Here is a 17,293-nt window from a genome sequence, read left to right on the forward strand (position 1 = left end):
CTATCGTTTTCTGCAGAAACTACACACGTCACTACGTCACTGCATTGCTTTATCCGGTAGTTCTGCCTGGTAATAATAGTTTGTTGGAGAAACAGCACTTGCCACTGACACTGTACGTTTTAAGTGGATATCTCCAAACTAATATTTACTGACATGTGCTGTTTAAGAAAAACCGATTCATTTGGTTTCAGATTGAGAGAGAATGAATACTATTCCACAGTTATTGAATATTAAACATGTAATAGGGTATATGCTTGCAGATCGGATCAAATTCTATTCCATAACGGGACCAAATGCGTCACTTAGTTCATGGAAGGCAAAACGAAACACGAATCAATCAGCAAATGTGTACAGAGTGGGCTGTAAAATTAGCTCAACGTAATTTTCTTCCAAAGTCAACTAGGGGAAGTAAAGTAAGATAGCGTTAGAGTCATCAAATTTAAGGTGTATCACCGTTAAATACTCCTACTTCTAGGTACGTTAAAATGGACCGAAACAATCAGTTTTTGGTAATGGGTCTGAAACGAATTAATGACAGACAAAATCAGAGTATCAATTAATTATGGCCCTTATTTTTCAAAGTCATCATTTTTTTTAAACATGTCATCACGTCAGGATACGTAGTCGTTGCTGTGACAACACGCAGTAAGTTTTGGTTCGTTTAAAGCAGAGCGGTGGAACAGTATACTACAGGGACAAAGGAAGAGTTTGTAGCTCGGGTGCTCGCAACTGCTTACTCTCTACAGCACATGCCTGGGGGTCTCTGAACGTGTACGACAGGCAAAGGCACATTGATATAGAGCGTGTGTTGAAGCAGGAGGACGCACTTTTGAAAAGTTTTGTAAAAGTTTAAAACAATTAAATTTACACGTAATAGTTTAATTCTCAACCACCTAAAGTGTACTTCAGCTATTGATTTTCGACCTATTGTTCCTTAATAAAAGATATGTGTTTGTCACATTTTCCATCCCTAGAAGTTCGAGTATTAAATTTTGATACACTCTGTATAAAGTGGGATTTCCTGCTGCTGTTGTTTTGCCTGGCCTCAATTCGATTTTTGCTCTCGAACGGCAACAGAAATGAAGGAAGTATTGCATTCGTTCCAAAATTCGACCTCCGGTTTTTCACATATATGGAGGATATCCAAGTTTCATGACCTCTGTAGACACCTAAAAAGTGTTCTTCACAACGTAACTGTCAATGACGATGTCATGAGGGAAGGGTTCCTCGAACACAGACCTCGTCTAAAGCATCATTGCGTTACTTGACCTAGCTGATGCAAATGATAACTGCGAGTTAGACAATTAGCTCCTCTTCTTAATTTAATTGTACTACCATGTATATGGTTATTGGACATAATTTTTTAAATAAACTGTGTAAACAAAGCCTATTTTAATTTAAAATTTACAGTTAAGAATATATAAAACAAATATTTATGATGTTGTAACCATCTGGTAACTCCTAAACCTATTTGAGCTTTTCTCCCGAAGTTTGTTTCGTTTCACAGGGCATAAATACAAATTATACCATGTCTATTATTGTGGACAGTAGAATATAAATTAAAAAAACATACCCTTCTTTCTTGTGTGTTTGACAGTGGTACTGAATAAAACATATAAGTTATACTTTAAATACTTACAGGACCCGGATCTTGGTGAGGTTCACAAACGCTTCGTCGTCGATATGGGTTATACGGTTTCTCCTGAGCATTCTGCAAGAAACGAAAAATCGAACATCACATTATTTCAAGTCGTATTCGTTCTGTCAAGACATGTTCAATGGACCTTACTGATAACACGAATTAACATCGGACCACTTCCCTTTTGCCAAGTTCTCAGAAAAGGAAGAGCATTGAAGGGAGAAGGGAAATACCTCGTAAAGGAAAGATGCAAATACGGGAACAGAATCGTACTTCCTTCGAATCGTAGCCAATGCACACGGATTATGAAGTAATAACGCCGTATAATTCTGTCTGCTGGTAGGGGTGCAGGCCAGAACAGTTGCAAAATAATTATGAAAATAAATAATATATAAATATATAAAATAAAATAAGATAAATGAAGTAAATGTAATTAAATGTCCGGAATTTGAGATCCAGAGTTCATCTAAATGAATCCCTCGAATTTTAATAGAGGATGATAATTCTCCCTCCCAGGGCGATTACATAAAGCTGCATACTGGTGCATATGCTTCGGCCCTCACCTAACCCTCTGAAAATGATTAAGCAACCAGGAACTGCGCTTACGTTCTCCAATAACTTCTCCATGAATTGAAAATAAACTACCTATGTTCTAACCTAACCATAATCCGTACATTAGTGCTTCAGCAAAACACACAACAAATAAAAAATAGCAACACATTCAATAAATTTTACAACTGCTGGAATACTCCCTATATACATTCAATAATCCTAGAACGAAAAGCAATTGGAAACAACGGCGAGACCTGCATTACCACTTTTAGTGAGTCCGATGACCAATAGTTACTATGCATATATAAGAAGTTATATTGCCCTTCGCTGTTTGTTGTGTATCAACACAAATTGCCAGCTCTCACCATCAAAACATAGTATCTAAATTTGATAGTGTATCTCTTTAAGCACTCACACTAACACTTGGTTTCAGAGACACTTCATTTGAAAACCGGCCATAGATTACCGAAAGTTTCCATGAGATATAGAAAACCAATATGAATTAATATTATCCAGTACATTATCAGAAACAATTACAATTATTGCTACAGCAGCATTGATGAGTGTTCAGTGATTTGCAAGATACACCTTCAGTAATCAACAGAGCTAGGATTTTTATGACCTAAAAATCAACATAACATGCACAGAAAAAATGCTCTTATGATCTAAAATTTACCAAGATATGCACAATAACATAAAAAATATGATCTAACAGTATTATATTTGAGGTAATATTCTAGTTGTAAAGTCAATAAGTCAGTTTATGACAACGAACCATTTATTTTATGAATAAAATGCACAGGATAAGTTAAACTACGTAAATTGATTTTGTAGTGTGCTTCTTATTTTATTAAAATTGTCAGTACATAGCTAACGCACGCTGCGATTATTTTCATATGCTTCTATATCTTCAGTTTATGAGTCCTGAGTTGCAATGTACAATACCTTGTGCAAATGTTAAAATAAAAAAGATTTCCTAATTTCAGCCAACAAAGCATTGTACTTTGAAAAACTTGGTTTTACTTCAGCTGACATAAGAGGAGCATACTTGAAATTGACAATATCATTTGAATATATTTCTAAATGATTAAGAAAACAACTTTTCACAAAACAAAATCATTGAAATGGAACATAATCAATCAATCAATCAATCAATCAATCAATCAATCAATCAATCAATCAATCAATCAATCAATCAATCAATCAATCAATCAATCAATCAATCAATCAATCAATCAATCAATCAATCAATCAATCAATCAATCAATCAATCAATCAATCAATCAATCAATCAATCAATCAATCAATCAATCAATCAATCAATCAATCAATCAATCAATCAATCAATCAATCAATCAATCAATCAATCAATCAATCAATCAATCAATCAATCAATCAATCAATCAATCAATCAATCAATCAATCAATCAATCAATCAATCAATCAATCAATCAATCAATCAATCAATCAATCAATCAATCAATCAATCAAAGATCTGCATTTACGGCAGTCGCCCAGGTGGCAGATTCGCTAACTGTTGTTTTCCTAATAAATTGGAAATTTATTGAACATCTCCCTTGGTAATTTATTCCAATCTCTAACTCCCCTTCCTATAAATGAATATTTGCCCCAATTTGTCCCTTGAATTCCAACTTTATCTTCATATTGTGATCTTTCCTACTTTTAAAGACGCCACTCAACTTCATTCGTCTACTAATATCATTCCACGCCATCTCTCCGCTGACAGCTCGCAACATACCACTTAGTCGAGCAGCTCGTCTTCTTTCTCTCAGTTCTTCCCAGCCCAAACTTTGCAACATTTGTGTAACCCTACTCTTTTGCCGGAAACCACCCAGAAAAAATCGACCTGCTTTTCTTTGGATTTCTTCTACTTCTTGAATTAAGTCCCATACACTGGAACCATACTCTAGTTGGGGTCTTACCAGAGATTTATATGCTCTCTCCTTTACATCCTTACTACAACCCCTAAACACCCTCATAACCATGTGCAGAGATCTGTACCCTTTATTTACAATCCTATTTTTGTGATCACCCCAATGAAGATCTTTCCTGTATTAACACCTAGATACTTACAATGATCCACAAAAGGAACTTTCACCCCATCAACGCAGTAATTAAAACTGAAAGGACTTTTACTATTTGTGAAACTCACAACCTATATCTTGCTGGAATCCTACAAGCTGAGCTTCAGTGGAATAACCTTTCCTAAAACCGAACTGCCTTCTATCGAACCAGTTATTAATTTCGCAAACATGTCTAATGTAATCAGAAAGAATGCCTTCCCAAAGCTTACATGCAACGCATGTCAAACTTACTGGCCTGTAATTTTCGGCTTTATGTCTATCACCCTTTCCTTTATACACAAGGGCTACTATAGCAACTCAGCATTCAATTGGTATAGCTCCTTCAACCAAACAATAATCAAATAAGTACTTCAGATATGGTACTATATCCCAACCCATTGTCTTTAGTATATCCCCAGAAATCTTATCAATTCCAGACGCTTTTCGAGTTTTCAACTTTTGTATCTTATTGTAAATGTCATTGTTATCATATGTAAATTTTAATATTTCTTTAGCATTAGTCTCCTCCTCTATATGGACATTATCTTTGTAACCAACAATCTTTACATACTGCTTACTGAATATTTCTGCCTTTTGAAGATCCTCACATACACTCTCCCCTTGTTCATTAATTATTCCTGGAATGTCCTTCTTGGAACTTGTTTGTGCCTTAAAATACCTATACATACCCTTCCATTTTTCACTAATATTTGTATGACTGCCAATTATGCTTGCCATCATGTTATACATGGCTGTCTTCTTTGCTAGATTCAGTTTCCCAGTAAGTTCCTTCAATTTATTCTTACTTCCACAGCCATTTCTAACTATTTCTTTCCAATCTGCTCCTCCTTCTTAGTCTCAGTATTTCTCGATTATAATAAGGTGGGTCTTTAGCATTTCTTACCACCTTTAAATGTACAAACCTGTTTTCACATTCCTCAACAATTGCTTTAAGCCCATCCCAGTGTCTGTTTACATTTTTATTTACCGTTTTCCACGGATCACAGTTACTTTTTAGATGTGTGATACCCTTCGTTTTTTCTAACATCTTTTCCATTTTGTTTGATACTTCTTGCTCCACTTTACCACAAACAACATTAAATTTATTCACAGTTATTTTCACTAGTTCTATCTGCTTCACTAGTGGCACTTCTGATTGCTCCAGAGCAGTTATCGTAGCAGGAAGAAAACCAAAATTTGATTTGATGTATGAAAGTTGACCTGAAATATCAGAACTAGACATTAATTCCTGGGCTAGCCCAATTGAAGCGGCTTCACTGCTATCAAATGAATCAATGATACTTTTCACAATGTTGAATTTCTGGCAGTAGTAGTTGCAGGATTCAATCCAGGATCCCCATCTTGTCAAAATGGGAGAAGGCGGCAAGGGAATGTCTGGAGCTAGCCTCAATGATGAAACACGTGGAGAGGCTTTCAAGAAGACCCTCTTGACACACCCAATGAATTTATCAACCTCAATGAATTGACTACGAATCTCTTCTGCAACACTGTGTAAGGCGTGAGCTAAACAAGTCACATGCACCATTTTACTATATAATGCTTTTAGTGATTTGTGATTTGGCAGCTTTCACCATATAAAGCGCAGCATCCGTTATGAAGAGCAGTAGACTGTCATACTGAACTCTTTCGGTCCATATGGTACGAATAGATCTGTCAAACAGTTTACTAACGGTAGAAACATTGACTTTTTTCAAAATGTTCACAGTTTATTAGAAACGTTTCACCCGGACCATCTTCTCCCAGAGTCCCCACAATGACATTCGCAATATATCTTCTCTTAGAGTCTGTAGTTTTATCAATTGATATCCATATTTTCTTCTTTTCAGCCCGTTGTCTGATTTCTTGCATAGTTTTCTCGTAGCTTCGGCTGATGTAGTCCTTTCTTAAAGTGGAAGGATCGAGAAGATATTTGCCAGTGTATTTTTCTAAGAATTCACGAAATTTTGGATCATTCAGCTTATTTAAGGGAATGTCGACACAAAGAAAGGATGTACAAAGTTCTTCACAAAATGGCGAATAAGATTGGCGAGATTCTCCTAGGAGCATTCGCTGCAGTGTCTTCCCATTTTCGATTCGTTGTACTCCACGTTTGCGTTTTTCAGTTGTCACATGCTGCTGAACGTTAAATGACTTATCCGCAGTTACTCTTACATCGCACAGTTTACAATACAGTACTTTACCATCACTCGCGCGAACACTTTCTCACCATATTGAGACACGAACTGTTGTAATTTTACTTCAATACGTTGCTTCACTTTAGGCATTTTTTTCTTAACTATACTACACAGAACGCACACTTCCGACTTCAACAAGATTCAATAACCTCTGAGACACACCAGATTACGAAGGACACGCTTAAGTAGCCCTCTGCTCACTGTTGCGCAAGGGTAAAGGTAGGTAGGTTCTTACCATTTTCCAGGAAACAAAATGTGATGTGTAATTCTGAGAAATACAACAACTCCATTTAACACGGAAGAAAGAAACTGAATGAGAAAATGTCTTTACTACCTGAAAGAGTGTAAATATGACGAATATGACCATTTACTATCTAAAATATGCTCTATCACATAGAAATGACCATTTATGCATAAGTATGACTTAACAAAGTACCATCATTCGATTACTTTTTCATAACAAGCATTTATATATATTTAAGGAACTTATCAGTCTTGCCAAAAAATATATGCTCCATCATGAAAATTCTAGCCCTAATTATTATTATTATTATTATTATTATTATTATTATTATTATTATTATTATTATTAAATATTTCACTGCGTCCATCATGTTTGCAAGAGGACCTTCCATACCATTTGATCGGGTTATGTGTGTAATTATCCTCAAATTAGCATTCAGAAGTACACACAAGAAAGAAGCAGGTTTTTCGTTTATCCGGTATAAGTGTCCTGGTAATGTTCATGAGGATCATAGCAATCAATTGTTTCTTGTTGTACAGTTTGGAATGCATCCACCACTCGTCATAAATCAGAAGCGGCTAGCTAACACACACTTTCTAAAGTTCATTATGGTAATAGAGGTACGAAAATTACAGCTATGTTTTAGTCTACGGCATTCCATTACATGAAGCGCATTCACAGTGCTAGTTACCGAGCCCTCTTAACCTCAGTCTATTATCAGATTTACAGTAGGCATTGCTATGAGCAGCGAAAGTCGTGCTGGAGAGTGAAGCACTACCTTAAATTTGAGAGAAACTATTGCTGGTAGGTTATAGTGCACAGGAGAAAATCCACCTTTTTTCAAGTAGAGTCTTCTTCGTCTTCAGGTAGCAGTTGATGTTGCTGCTGTTGATACATTTTCACGTCTCTTGAATGACCACCCGCTGCTATATACAGGTATTTAAGAAAATATAACTCCCAAGACGACTGCTGCCCAGACAGACAAAGTGCACAAGTATTGCAGTGGCATGTGGTCAACGTCACCTTGAAAGTAGTTAGAGAGACGTGAATCTATTATTATTATTATTATTATTACTATTATTATTATTATTCCTTTGCTGGAAAGACCTAGTGTTATCAGTGAACGAAGGTCCCCTGCTATTTCCCGCCATTATGCAGGCAGGCTGTTATAATCGGTTCGCAGCAATAATCCCATATATCGGAGATGAGTGGCAGCATAAGATACAAAGAATATCACAACAAGCAATGGTCAACGTAATGTTATTGTTGATCAGTTTTATGTGCTTTCGATATTGCAGGCCTTCATATTTAGTTTTCTTCCGACTCTGAAATATCACTCCTACCATAGTCGGTACGGTAAAACTAAAAAAAAACATAAATGATAGGAAATTGTATTCTCTATCAATTTTGTTATGTAGTACCTTTCGTTAGGACCAATAATATAGTTATTAAATTTTTTTGGCGCCTCCCCTAAACTACCAGTTAATCCAGGGTGAATAAAATTGTTTATAACTAAGACTGTAGTTTCTTATTTCCCGACTATATATACCGATTTTCATTAAATTCTGTTTACCCATTTTCTCGTGGCTTGGCGTTGATATGGACTTAGTAAAAACATACAAATTCAAGAATACGTCTGTTATCATAGCCGGTACGGTAAAAATATGCAGGACATAAATGATTGGAAATATAGAATTAAACTTTAGTTATACAGTATTTATCGATAGGACGGCTAATAACATATATATTTGAGAATTACATTTTGGGCCTTCCCCTAAACTACCATTTTGCTCAGCGTTAATAATATGATTTATAGCCAAGATTGTAGTGGCTCATTCCCCGACTTGACATGCCGATTTTCATTGCATTCTCTTCAGCCGTTTTCTCGTGATGCGTGTACAGACAGACAGACAGACAGACAGACAGACAGACAGACAGACAGACAGACAGACAGACAGACAGACAGACAGACAGACAGACAGACAGACAGACAGACAGACAGACAGACAGACAGACAGACAGACAGACAGACAGACAGACAGACAGACAGACAGACAGACATTACGGAAAAGTAAAAGGTGCATTTCCGTGTTACTATGGACACAACCGATACAGAAATACCATTCTTTAGAAATTCTGAGCAATGTACAGACAAAACACTTATTTTATATATATATATATATATATATATATAATTATTATTATTATTATTATTATTATTATTATTATTATTATTTAATATCTTTGAAGCTCTTGACAATGTTATCTGAATTACTGATATTTCGAATTACTCAACATCCAATTGCATTATTTATCCAGGGTACTTATTACCGAATATACCTTTGCAGACAAGATTTATTTATCAAGTGTTACTTATTCAGTCTTATGCCATTATCTGCGATCACTTAGCATACGTTCTCTGCATGCCCTACATGGATACCACAGGTAATCAAGACTTTACGAAGCGGCATCCTCTAGTCCCTGTTGTTCGTACAGCTTTGATGAAAGCAAGATTTACTGCGAAGATTAAACAGAGCTTGTAGTTTGTAGATACGAACTGAATGAACCTAAAGAAACCACAAACACTCGGTCAAATAACCTTCACTTGTACGGCAGTATGGGAATGGTTATTCTGCAGGTTTTATCAGATTGCTTGTGTACATGGAGTTCGTAAGACAATAGTAAGACGAAAAACAAAACAAAATATACATTGGTCTCAGTGTGTGGTCTACGCAGACCTGTCATTATTACTGCCAGACAATTATCAACAAAACTGAATCACTGAAGTACTAGTAACGACTAATGAGAGATTTCCCCTGGTACGTGATGGAGGCTGTCTTGTTGCTCGAAATCGTGGACTATCAAGGCAAAGTATTTAAATCCTAAAATACTGCTTTGAGATAATTCTGTCTAATCCGCTTCTTGTAACGTGATGTCTGCCGGACCTTTTATTTCTTTTAATATTTAGGGTAATAATTAAGTTACCCTAATTATACCCATATATTCGTATACTCCATTCAGAACACAAAATGTAGAATAAATGTTCATTAAACTTTTTCTCTCTCACCTTTTAGAATTGTAGTTATGTCCATAAAGATGATTAGGCCTACATCAGAAGTTCTAGAAATTAGGAAACATAATAATATAAGTCAACTACTTTTACCGGATTTCTACTTGTTAATAAATATGTGTGAAGAGAACCAGTCATTAAAAATGGTAAGATTATTCAAGTACTTGCTAAATTACGGAACTGCGACGAACGGAAACGTATAGTACAGTTAAGTTATCTAAGTCTCTTGCTCTGAAATGATTAATAATTCCCAACACAGACAACACTGAATGAAGAAATAAAGTGGACGTTGCGCAGCTATTGGCATAGCCTACTAATTATACCTATGTTATTTTAGTTTAATGCCGCATGTTTTGATGTAGAATACCTACCAACTGAAAGGTACTGCCGGAAAAAATTCCAGCTAGTATTGGTAATGGTATGAAGTTTTTCCTAGTCTTAAGGTTCACTCAGCCTACACCAGAAATGACTATCAGGTTAACTACTGGGGGGCAAAGGTGGCCGGGCGTTGAGTTAACTACTCAACCCCATCAAGTGCCCGAGGTTACGGATAGTGGAAGCCTTTACCTTCCACCACTCCAAGGACCTTCATGGCCTGTACGGAGATGACTTTGCCTTTGCTGTCTGTATGAAGTTTTTCCACAACAACAGTAGACCAGCAGATATGCTCGGCTGGACCTCGATCATAGTGCAGAACTCGCCTCACGACGCAACCTTCTTAACTCTGAGACGCTTCCGATAAGACTTTTGATGCTCCACATTGGTGATTTTGGACTTTCTGGAATTCTAACAAGTCTCCATATACTCTGAAATGCGTATCCGATCATTTTAAAGCTATTTATTTTCCATATGTAGCGACATTCTTTCCGATAGAAAGACATATTCGCATTTCTTAGGACTACAACTGCCAAATGGTCACCTTTTGATTTTGTTTGCGCCATTTTCATTGAGACGAATCAAACGACACTTCCCATGATGAACAGCCATGCCCGAGTCCGGAGCTACGCTGTTAGCCGCGATTTTAGGCTCAAGATTGCAGTATTATTTTACAATTGGTTTTACGTCGCACCGACACATATAGGTCTCACGGCGACTGTGGTATAGGAAAGGGGTAGGAGTGGGTATGAAGCGGCCGTGTCCTTAATTAAGGAACAGTCCCAGCATTTGCTTGGTGTGAAAACGGGAAACCACAGAAGACCATCTTCAAGGCTACCAATAGCGGGGTTCGAATCCACTATCTCCCGAATGCAAGCTCACAGCTGCACGCCCCTAATCGCACGACCAACTCGCTCGGTAAAATTGCGGTACTTGTGTATCACTCGACGACGTCATATCGTGCGTGGTAAGGCACTTGTTACTACGTGCAATAGTTCTTCCTCTTTATAGTGGGCCTGATTTTTAAGAGGAAGTACAACTAGGTAATGATCCTCTCTGAACAAATTCTGTGGAAACAAAAATTTAAAAAATTAAAACTATTCGATCAGATAATTTTTTGAAAGTGAATTAAGGAATAAAACAAAACAAAACAAAACTTTTTAAACCGAAGTGGCCACAAACACATAAAACGGGAGCATTGGTTCCCTGAGTAACAGAACACTCGAAATTTACATGCGTTTGATTAATCTTCCCTCACATATACAGCGAAAGACGAGATAAACAGTATTCTAGTGTGAGTGTTTCCTGCAGGCTGAGGTTCCGTCTTAGGCCAGGGAGATCGGCATACTCTGTGAGGTTGCCGAGCCCGGTGAATTGGACACCAAAGGAACATATTTGCTAGGGTGGGACACTTCCTTCTTTAGGAGGTAAGAGCGTAGATATTCCATGACCTATCCTCAGCCTACTCAAACCTACGGCCTCCCTCCATGAAGGCCGAAAAGACGACCACCATTCGGCAGTTGTCATATTAATTGGTTTCAGCTTGTTGAGAGTACCGACAGCTAGCCACTCCGATTCCCAGGATGCCAAGACGGCTCGATGTACTGTAGCTGACAAAAAAATCCCTCTTCTGCTTCTTTTGCAGCTTGATCCGCAAGTTTCTTGCCCGCAATTCCCACGTACTGAACACTGGCTTCGCACGTATTGTTTATAAATGATTTCCATGTCAAAACTTTCATGTTCTTATAACACACACCGGCCCAAGTACAGGCCCGAAACTATAGACGTATTCAACGTCAAAGCTACTGACCAGTAGTGGACAAAATATTTATTGGAAATTGAAATCTGTCCTTCCACCTGGTGTCCGAAAAACAGGCATCTTATCGAAAAACTCCAGAGTATTTCTGATCTTCTCCATTACCCGGGATTCTATAGAAATCATTGCTAAGTATGGCGGTCTCCTTTCTCCCATGCAATCGAGATAATAATTGTGTTATAATCCTTTCACTTGCGGATAATGAAATTCCTACACCCGCTGTGTTCGTGGGAATCGTTCATACCAACAAAACTAAGAGTAATAGTTGTGGAAAACTAGTTGTTAATCTATAATTACAAAATTTTAGCAACACTCGAGGACTTTCACTGTGGAACTCGTCATTGTCAAAAGATATGGCATTACAGTGTTACCCATAATGTTCTAAGAGACTTCGAAATTAGTCATCCGGAAATTATTTTCTCATTTAAATAGCTATTGGTAGCCCTAAGTAGTTCCAAAAATAAAGACTTGAAAATCCTGAAATTCTACGGCAAGATGATTGGCTGTGTTGTCGATGACTTCACAACGAAAACACTTGTAATCTGATTTTGTTCTTGTTGATTCGCTTAAGAAGCGATACAGTGACGAGTTTCATTAACCTTTCCCATCCCATCCCCGAGTTAATTGGATGTCAACATGTCTCTCCCGCTGTCCCAAACACGAGTTAACTTTGACCTCAAGCAATGGGAGTTCAGTCTGACGCTGCAATTTTGTTGTTCATCACATTCTGTGTTCAGACGAAAGACGTATTATGTGCTTTATGTTTTTCTTTCAAGACTGTATTCTAAGATGGGTGCGCAGAAGAATAAAGAATGTTTGAAGGAAGATTATATTTTAGAAATTGCAGCGAATGACGATGAGCCCGACTTTTATGAGTATCTCCAAACTGTAGACCATTATTACACCACTGTCAAGTTCTGTTCAAGAAAAAACTATTGCTAATGTTGTCGTTCCATGATTATTAAGTAGCTATATAAATACAAGGTACTTTTAGCCTATTTCAACCATTGTCGAAACATGTGGTACGGGACATGCATAAGGCTGAAAAGAACTTGGGAGTGGAAAGCTTAATCTTAATCTCACAATACAAAACAATACTTCGTTTTATTCAAGATAATGCCAAAGTAGACAGCAGTACGAAACATTAAATATGTTAAGAAGAAAACTAAACTCGAAATATTCCAGGGTTAATAAGAACTACTTAACTGCAGAAAAACTCTCTCTTTCAATTATTATTATTATTATTATTATTATTATTATTATTATTATTAATCAACTTTCTATTATTCCTATGTGTGATTTAAGGTTTATGAGACTACTTGTAAAATTCAGAGTTCGTTCGAAGTCTAACAACCGATTCAAGTCGCTTACTTAAAACATCGGTAGTCTACCCTCATTTAGAGTGTCCTGCAGTGCATATTGAACGCATTTAACAGTAATTTCCTACAGTCTGAGTGAAATAAGAAGGATATTGTCTTGCTCCTCACACTTGATGGCAAAGTAATGAAGCATTGTGTTAAAGGATGCCGCTGTTTTCTGTGCTGATCTCATTCAAGAAATCAATTACTGCCACATCATGTGCAAACAACCTTATTAGTCTCTTGTAACAGAACATTAAACATGAAGAATGTCAAATATTGAACTGCAAGACCGGAACCGGTAACAGCTGACTCTTAATAACATACTCTGCAGGGTTAATGAGTTACTTGTCTCGTTCAATAACAGAAAAATCCTCTACAAGAAGACGCTCTGCCATAACAGAGTAAAAACATGAGCGGATCCGTTGAACTGAAGTATCTACTTTTAACATAGTATATGATCCTTTCGTATAACAAACGGATAGCGATTGGCAATAGCTGTACAGGGCATGCGTGCACCTTGCCGTGGTCACAATTATCGTAAAGGATTGTTAAGAGTAACTTCAGAGTGTGGAAAATAGGCCTATTTATATCTGACAGGTTTCATTCATCTATTTTATTAGAATACAATATTGATAATAATATTAATTATTAACACATTGTAAAGAGTTGTCGATAGCTGATATTTGGGATAAGTGAAAGTGAATTAAGTCGAATGGTAAATATTATGTTTTCTTTTTCATTTACACGTTTCTCTTTATTTGTCATAAAAATGTATTGGCACTTCCTACCTCTTTCAGCTTGGCACACTTGCACCGGTAGCAAATCGCCCACCAGAGTGCAACACATGTCCTCACGTGGCGTGACAGCTGTCACATACGGCTAAGCCCACTTTTCAAATTTCCCGCGCTTTTAAGCCATGGCCCGCCCAATCAGTAGTCAGTTCGCGTTGTGACCAGCGACAGCCATTCAGCCATTCTTCTAAGATACCTACTGACGCTATTAAAGAACATAAATTCCGGGAAAAATAAACAGTGAAAGAGAAATACAGCGGTTTTAAGGAATAACCTAAGAGAAAACAAATCTAATTTACATATGGACTGCACCAAAATTGTTCAAGTAAAGAAGTAGTGTTATCTGGGAAGTGTGATTAACAAGGAAAAAGAGATGCACGATGGAACTGAACCGAGGAATAGCACTAGCAAAGTAAGGATTTTTGGCAATCGCTTTTGGGCAGTAAAAGTTTAGGAATATTTTGCAAAATAAAATGTTTGGAGCATACTGCTTAATGAAAGCGAAAGCTGAAGTAGCAGTAGAAATGTGCATATGGTGCAAAATTATAAGAACGATGAAGACCCAATGAAGAAACAAATCTAAAACCATTAAGAGAAGTAAAGGAGGACAGAAGGTAGTTAAAAGTGAAAATGAGAGAGAATTAAATTTATCGGCCATATCACTAGACACATAAAAGAGAGAGAACTCTACCTTGAAGACACCAAGAACAGAATGGCATGAAAATCACAGGAAGATGAAACAAGCAGAAGAGAGAGAAAAGTGGTTTTATCGACAAGGAGCAGCCTTTATGTTATAAATGATTGATTGGATAATAAATTTGAAACTATATATTAGAGAAGGAGTAACCTCCGTGGCTCAGGTGGCAGTGCGCCGGCCTCTCACCGCTGGGTTCCGTGGTTCAACCCCGGTCACTCCATGTGAGATTTGTGCTGGACAAAGATGATGTGGGACAGGTTTTCTCCGGGTACTGCGGTTTTCCATGTCATCTTTCATTCCAGCAACACTCTCCGATATCATTTCATCTGTCAGTCATTAACCGTTGCCCCAGAGCAGTGCGATAGGCTTCGGAAGCCGGCACAATTGCTATCCTCGTCGCTAGATGGGGCTTCATTCATTCCATTCCTGACCCGGTAGAATGACTGGAAACAGGCAGTGGGTTTTAATTTTTCATGTTACAGAAGAAATGCCGAAGATAAGATCATTAGACATAATCATGTATTGATTAATTAGTTAATTAATCAATTAATATTGAATAAAGCTGAAAAATACAATAATATTAGGACATTATTTGGCCATTAAAACATATAATTTAATAGGACACATCTTCAGACATCCGCGTCATCTTCAGTTAGTTCCAAAAGTACGCGGAAAATAAGGAATTTTCGGGTTAAAACGTAAATACGACAAACAAATTAAAGTGAAATAATGTGGAAAATATTGTAATGAAAACGCCGTCCTGTGACTCTCAGGACACATTCCTCACACTTATGTTATATGGATATGGGTCCGGGAACACTTTATTTCCATGGTAGAACTCATTTTCTACAACTCCGCCGGGCTGTGAGGCTCACACGGTTGAAGCGCTGGCCTTCTGAACCCAACTTGGCAGGTTCGATCCTGGCTCAGTCCGTTAATACTTGAAGGTGCTCAAATATCAGCCTCGTGTCAGTAGATTTACTGGCACGTAGATTTACTGGCAGCTGACAATGTGTTTCCTTCCTTACGTGCGTAGCAAGCCACATGTGGCGGAAACCGAACCAACACGTGGGTTCAGGCGTATCTGGACCTTAACTGGCTGCAACTGAATACTAGTTCGGTAAGTCTATACCCACTTTTTCAAGAGAACCGATGATCTAGATGTTAGGCCCCTTTAAACAACAAGTATCATCATCAACAACAACTTTTCAAGAGTTTGTCCATGCGCTTTATTAATGGTCATACAGAAGGCCAGTCTACTTGATACATTTTCGTCTGTGCGCATGTCGACTACGTCGACTGTTTTCTCCTTCTTTTAAAATAATGTTATGTTTTTAGGTCCCACTAAATACTATTCGACGGTTTTCGGACACACTACCGTGTAACAATTTTGTCCCGCAGGAGTTCTTTTACGTGCTAATAAATCTACCGATACGAGGCTGTCGTATTAGAGCAACTTCAAATACCATCGGGCTGAGCCAGGATCGAACCTGCCAAGTTGGGTTCAGAAGGCCAGCGCCTCAATCGTCTGAGCCACTCAGCCCAGCAATTATTAGCAGCATGTACGTTATTAGGAACTTTCTGTTATATGTTAAGTATATTTAGATGCTGGGAAAGGTTAAAGAATCAATGCAGGGAAGTGTATACTCTCTGGCTTGACAGGTAGTAATCAAGCATGGATGCCTGCAATGACATTACTAAGGGTGAAAATCACATAGTCCGCCTCTGTGGTGTAGTGGTTAGTGTGATTAGCTGCCACCCCCGGAGGCCCGGGTTCGATTCCCGGCTCTGCCTCGGGAGGTCAACTGAGTAGAGGTGGGTTCAATTCCCACCTCAGCCATCCTAAAAGTGGATTTCCGTGGTCTCCCACTTCTCCCCCAGGCAAATGCCGGGATGGTACCTAACTTAAGACCACGGCCGCTTCCTTTCCTCTTCCTTGTCTATTCCTTCCGATCTTCCCATCCCCCTGCAAAGCCCCTGTTCAGCATAGCAGGTTAGGCCGCCTGAGCGAGGTACTGGTCCTCCTCCCCAGTTTTATCCCCGACCCATTGTCTGAAGCTCCAGGACACTGCCCTTGAGGCGGTAGAGGTGGGATTCCTCGCTGAGTCCGAGGGAAAAATCGACGCTGGAGGGTAAACAGATAAAGAAGAAGAAGATTAGTATCACGTAAATATCAGCAACCTGCTAAGCACAGAATGTATTGCGGGGTTAGGGTAGGCCTTCGCCTGCAATTATTGGAGTGATCATTTAATGATTTGATTTTAAGATTACTTAAAGTGGGCTGAACTTACAGACCTATCAATGTCTCATGATTCACCGGCAGGTAGTTCCGGAGAAAATAAAATAGAAATGAAGCAGATCGGTCCAGTAGAACTGAAGGACGGATTTGCCACATCTGTTTATAGTAAAACACTTCAATATACAGATTACCTGAATAAGTGGACGTGGACTTCAAGTCAAATTTTGGTT

General features: G+C 38.0%; 1 protein-coding gene across 1 annotated transcript in view; it reads right to left on the reverse strand.

Annotated features, from left to right (window-relative positions):
• rk (rickets) overlaps positions 1 to 17,293 on the reverse strand; it is an 824,128-nt gene that overhangs the window by 220,634 nt on the left and 586,201 nt on the right. Inside the window, exon 6 of the mRNA XM_067144502.2 lies at positions 1,640 to 1,711. Within this exon, the coding sequence (XP_067000603.2) occupies positions 1,640 to 1,711 (72 nt within the window). The remainder of the gene's footprint in view (positions 1 to 1,639; positions 1,712 to 17,293) is intronic.

The sequence above is a fragment of the Anabrus simplex genome, chromosome 3 (assembly GCF_040414725.1).
Source record: "Anabrus simplex isolate iqAnaSimp1 chromosome 3, ASM4041472v1, whole genome shotgun sequence".
In the NCBI taxonomy this organism is placed as follows: Eukaryota; Metazoa; Arthropoda; class Insecta; order Orthoptera; family Tettigoniidae; genus Anabrus; species Anabrus simplex.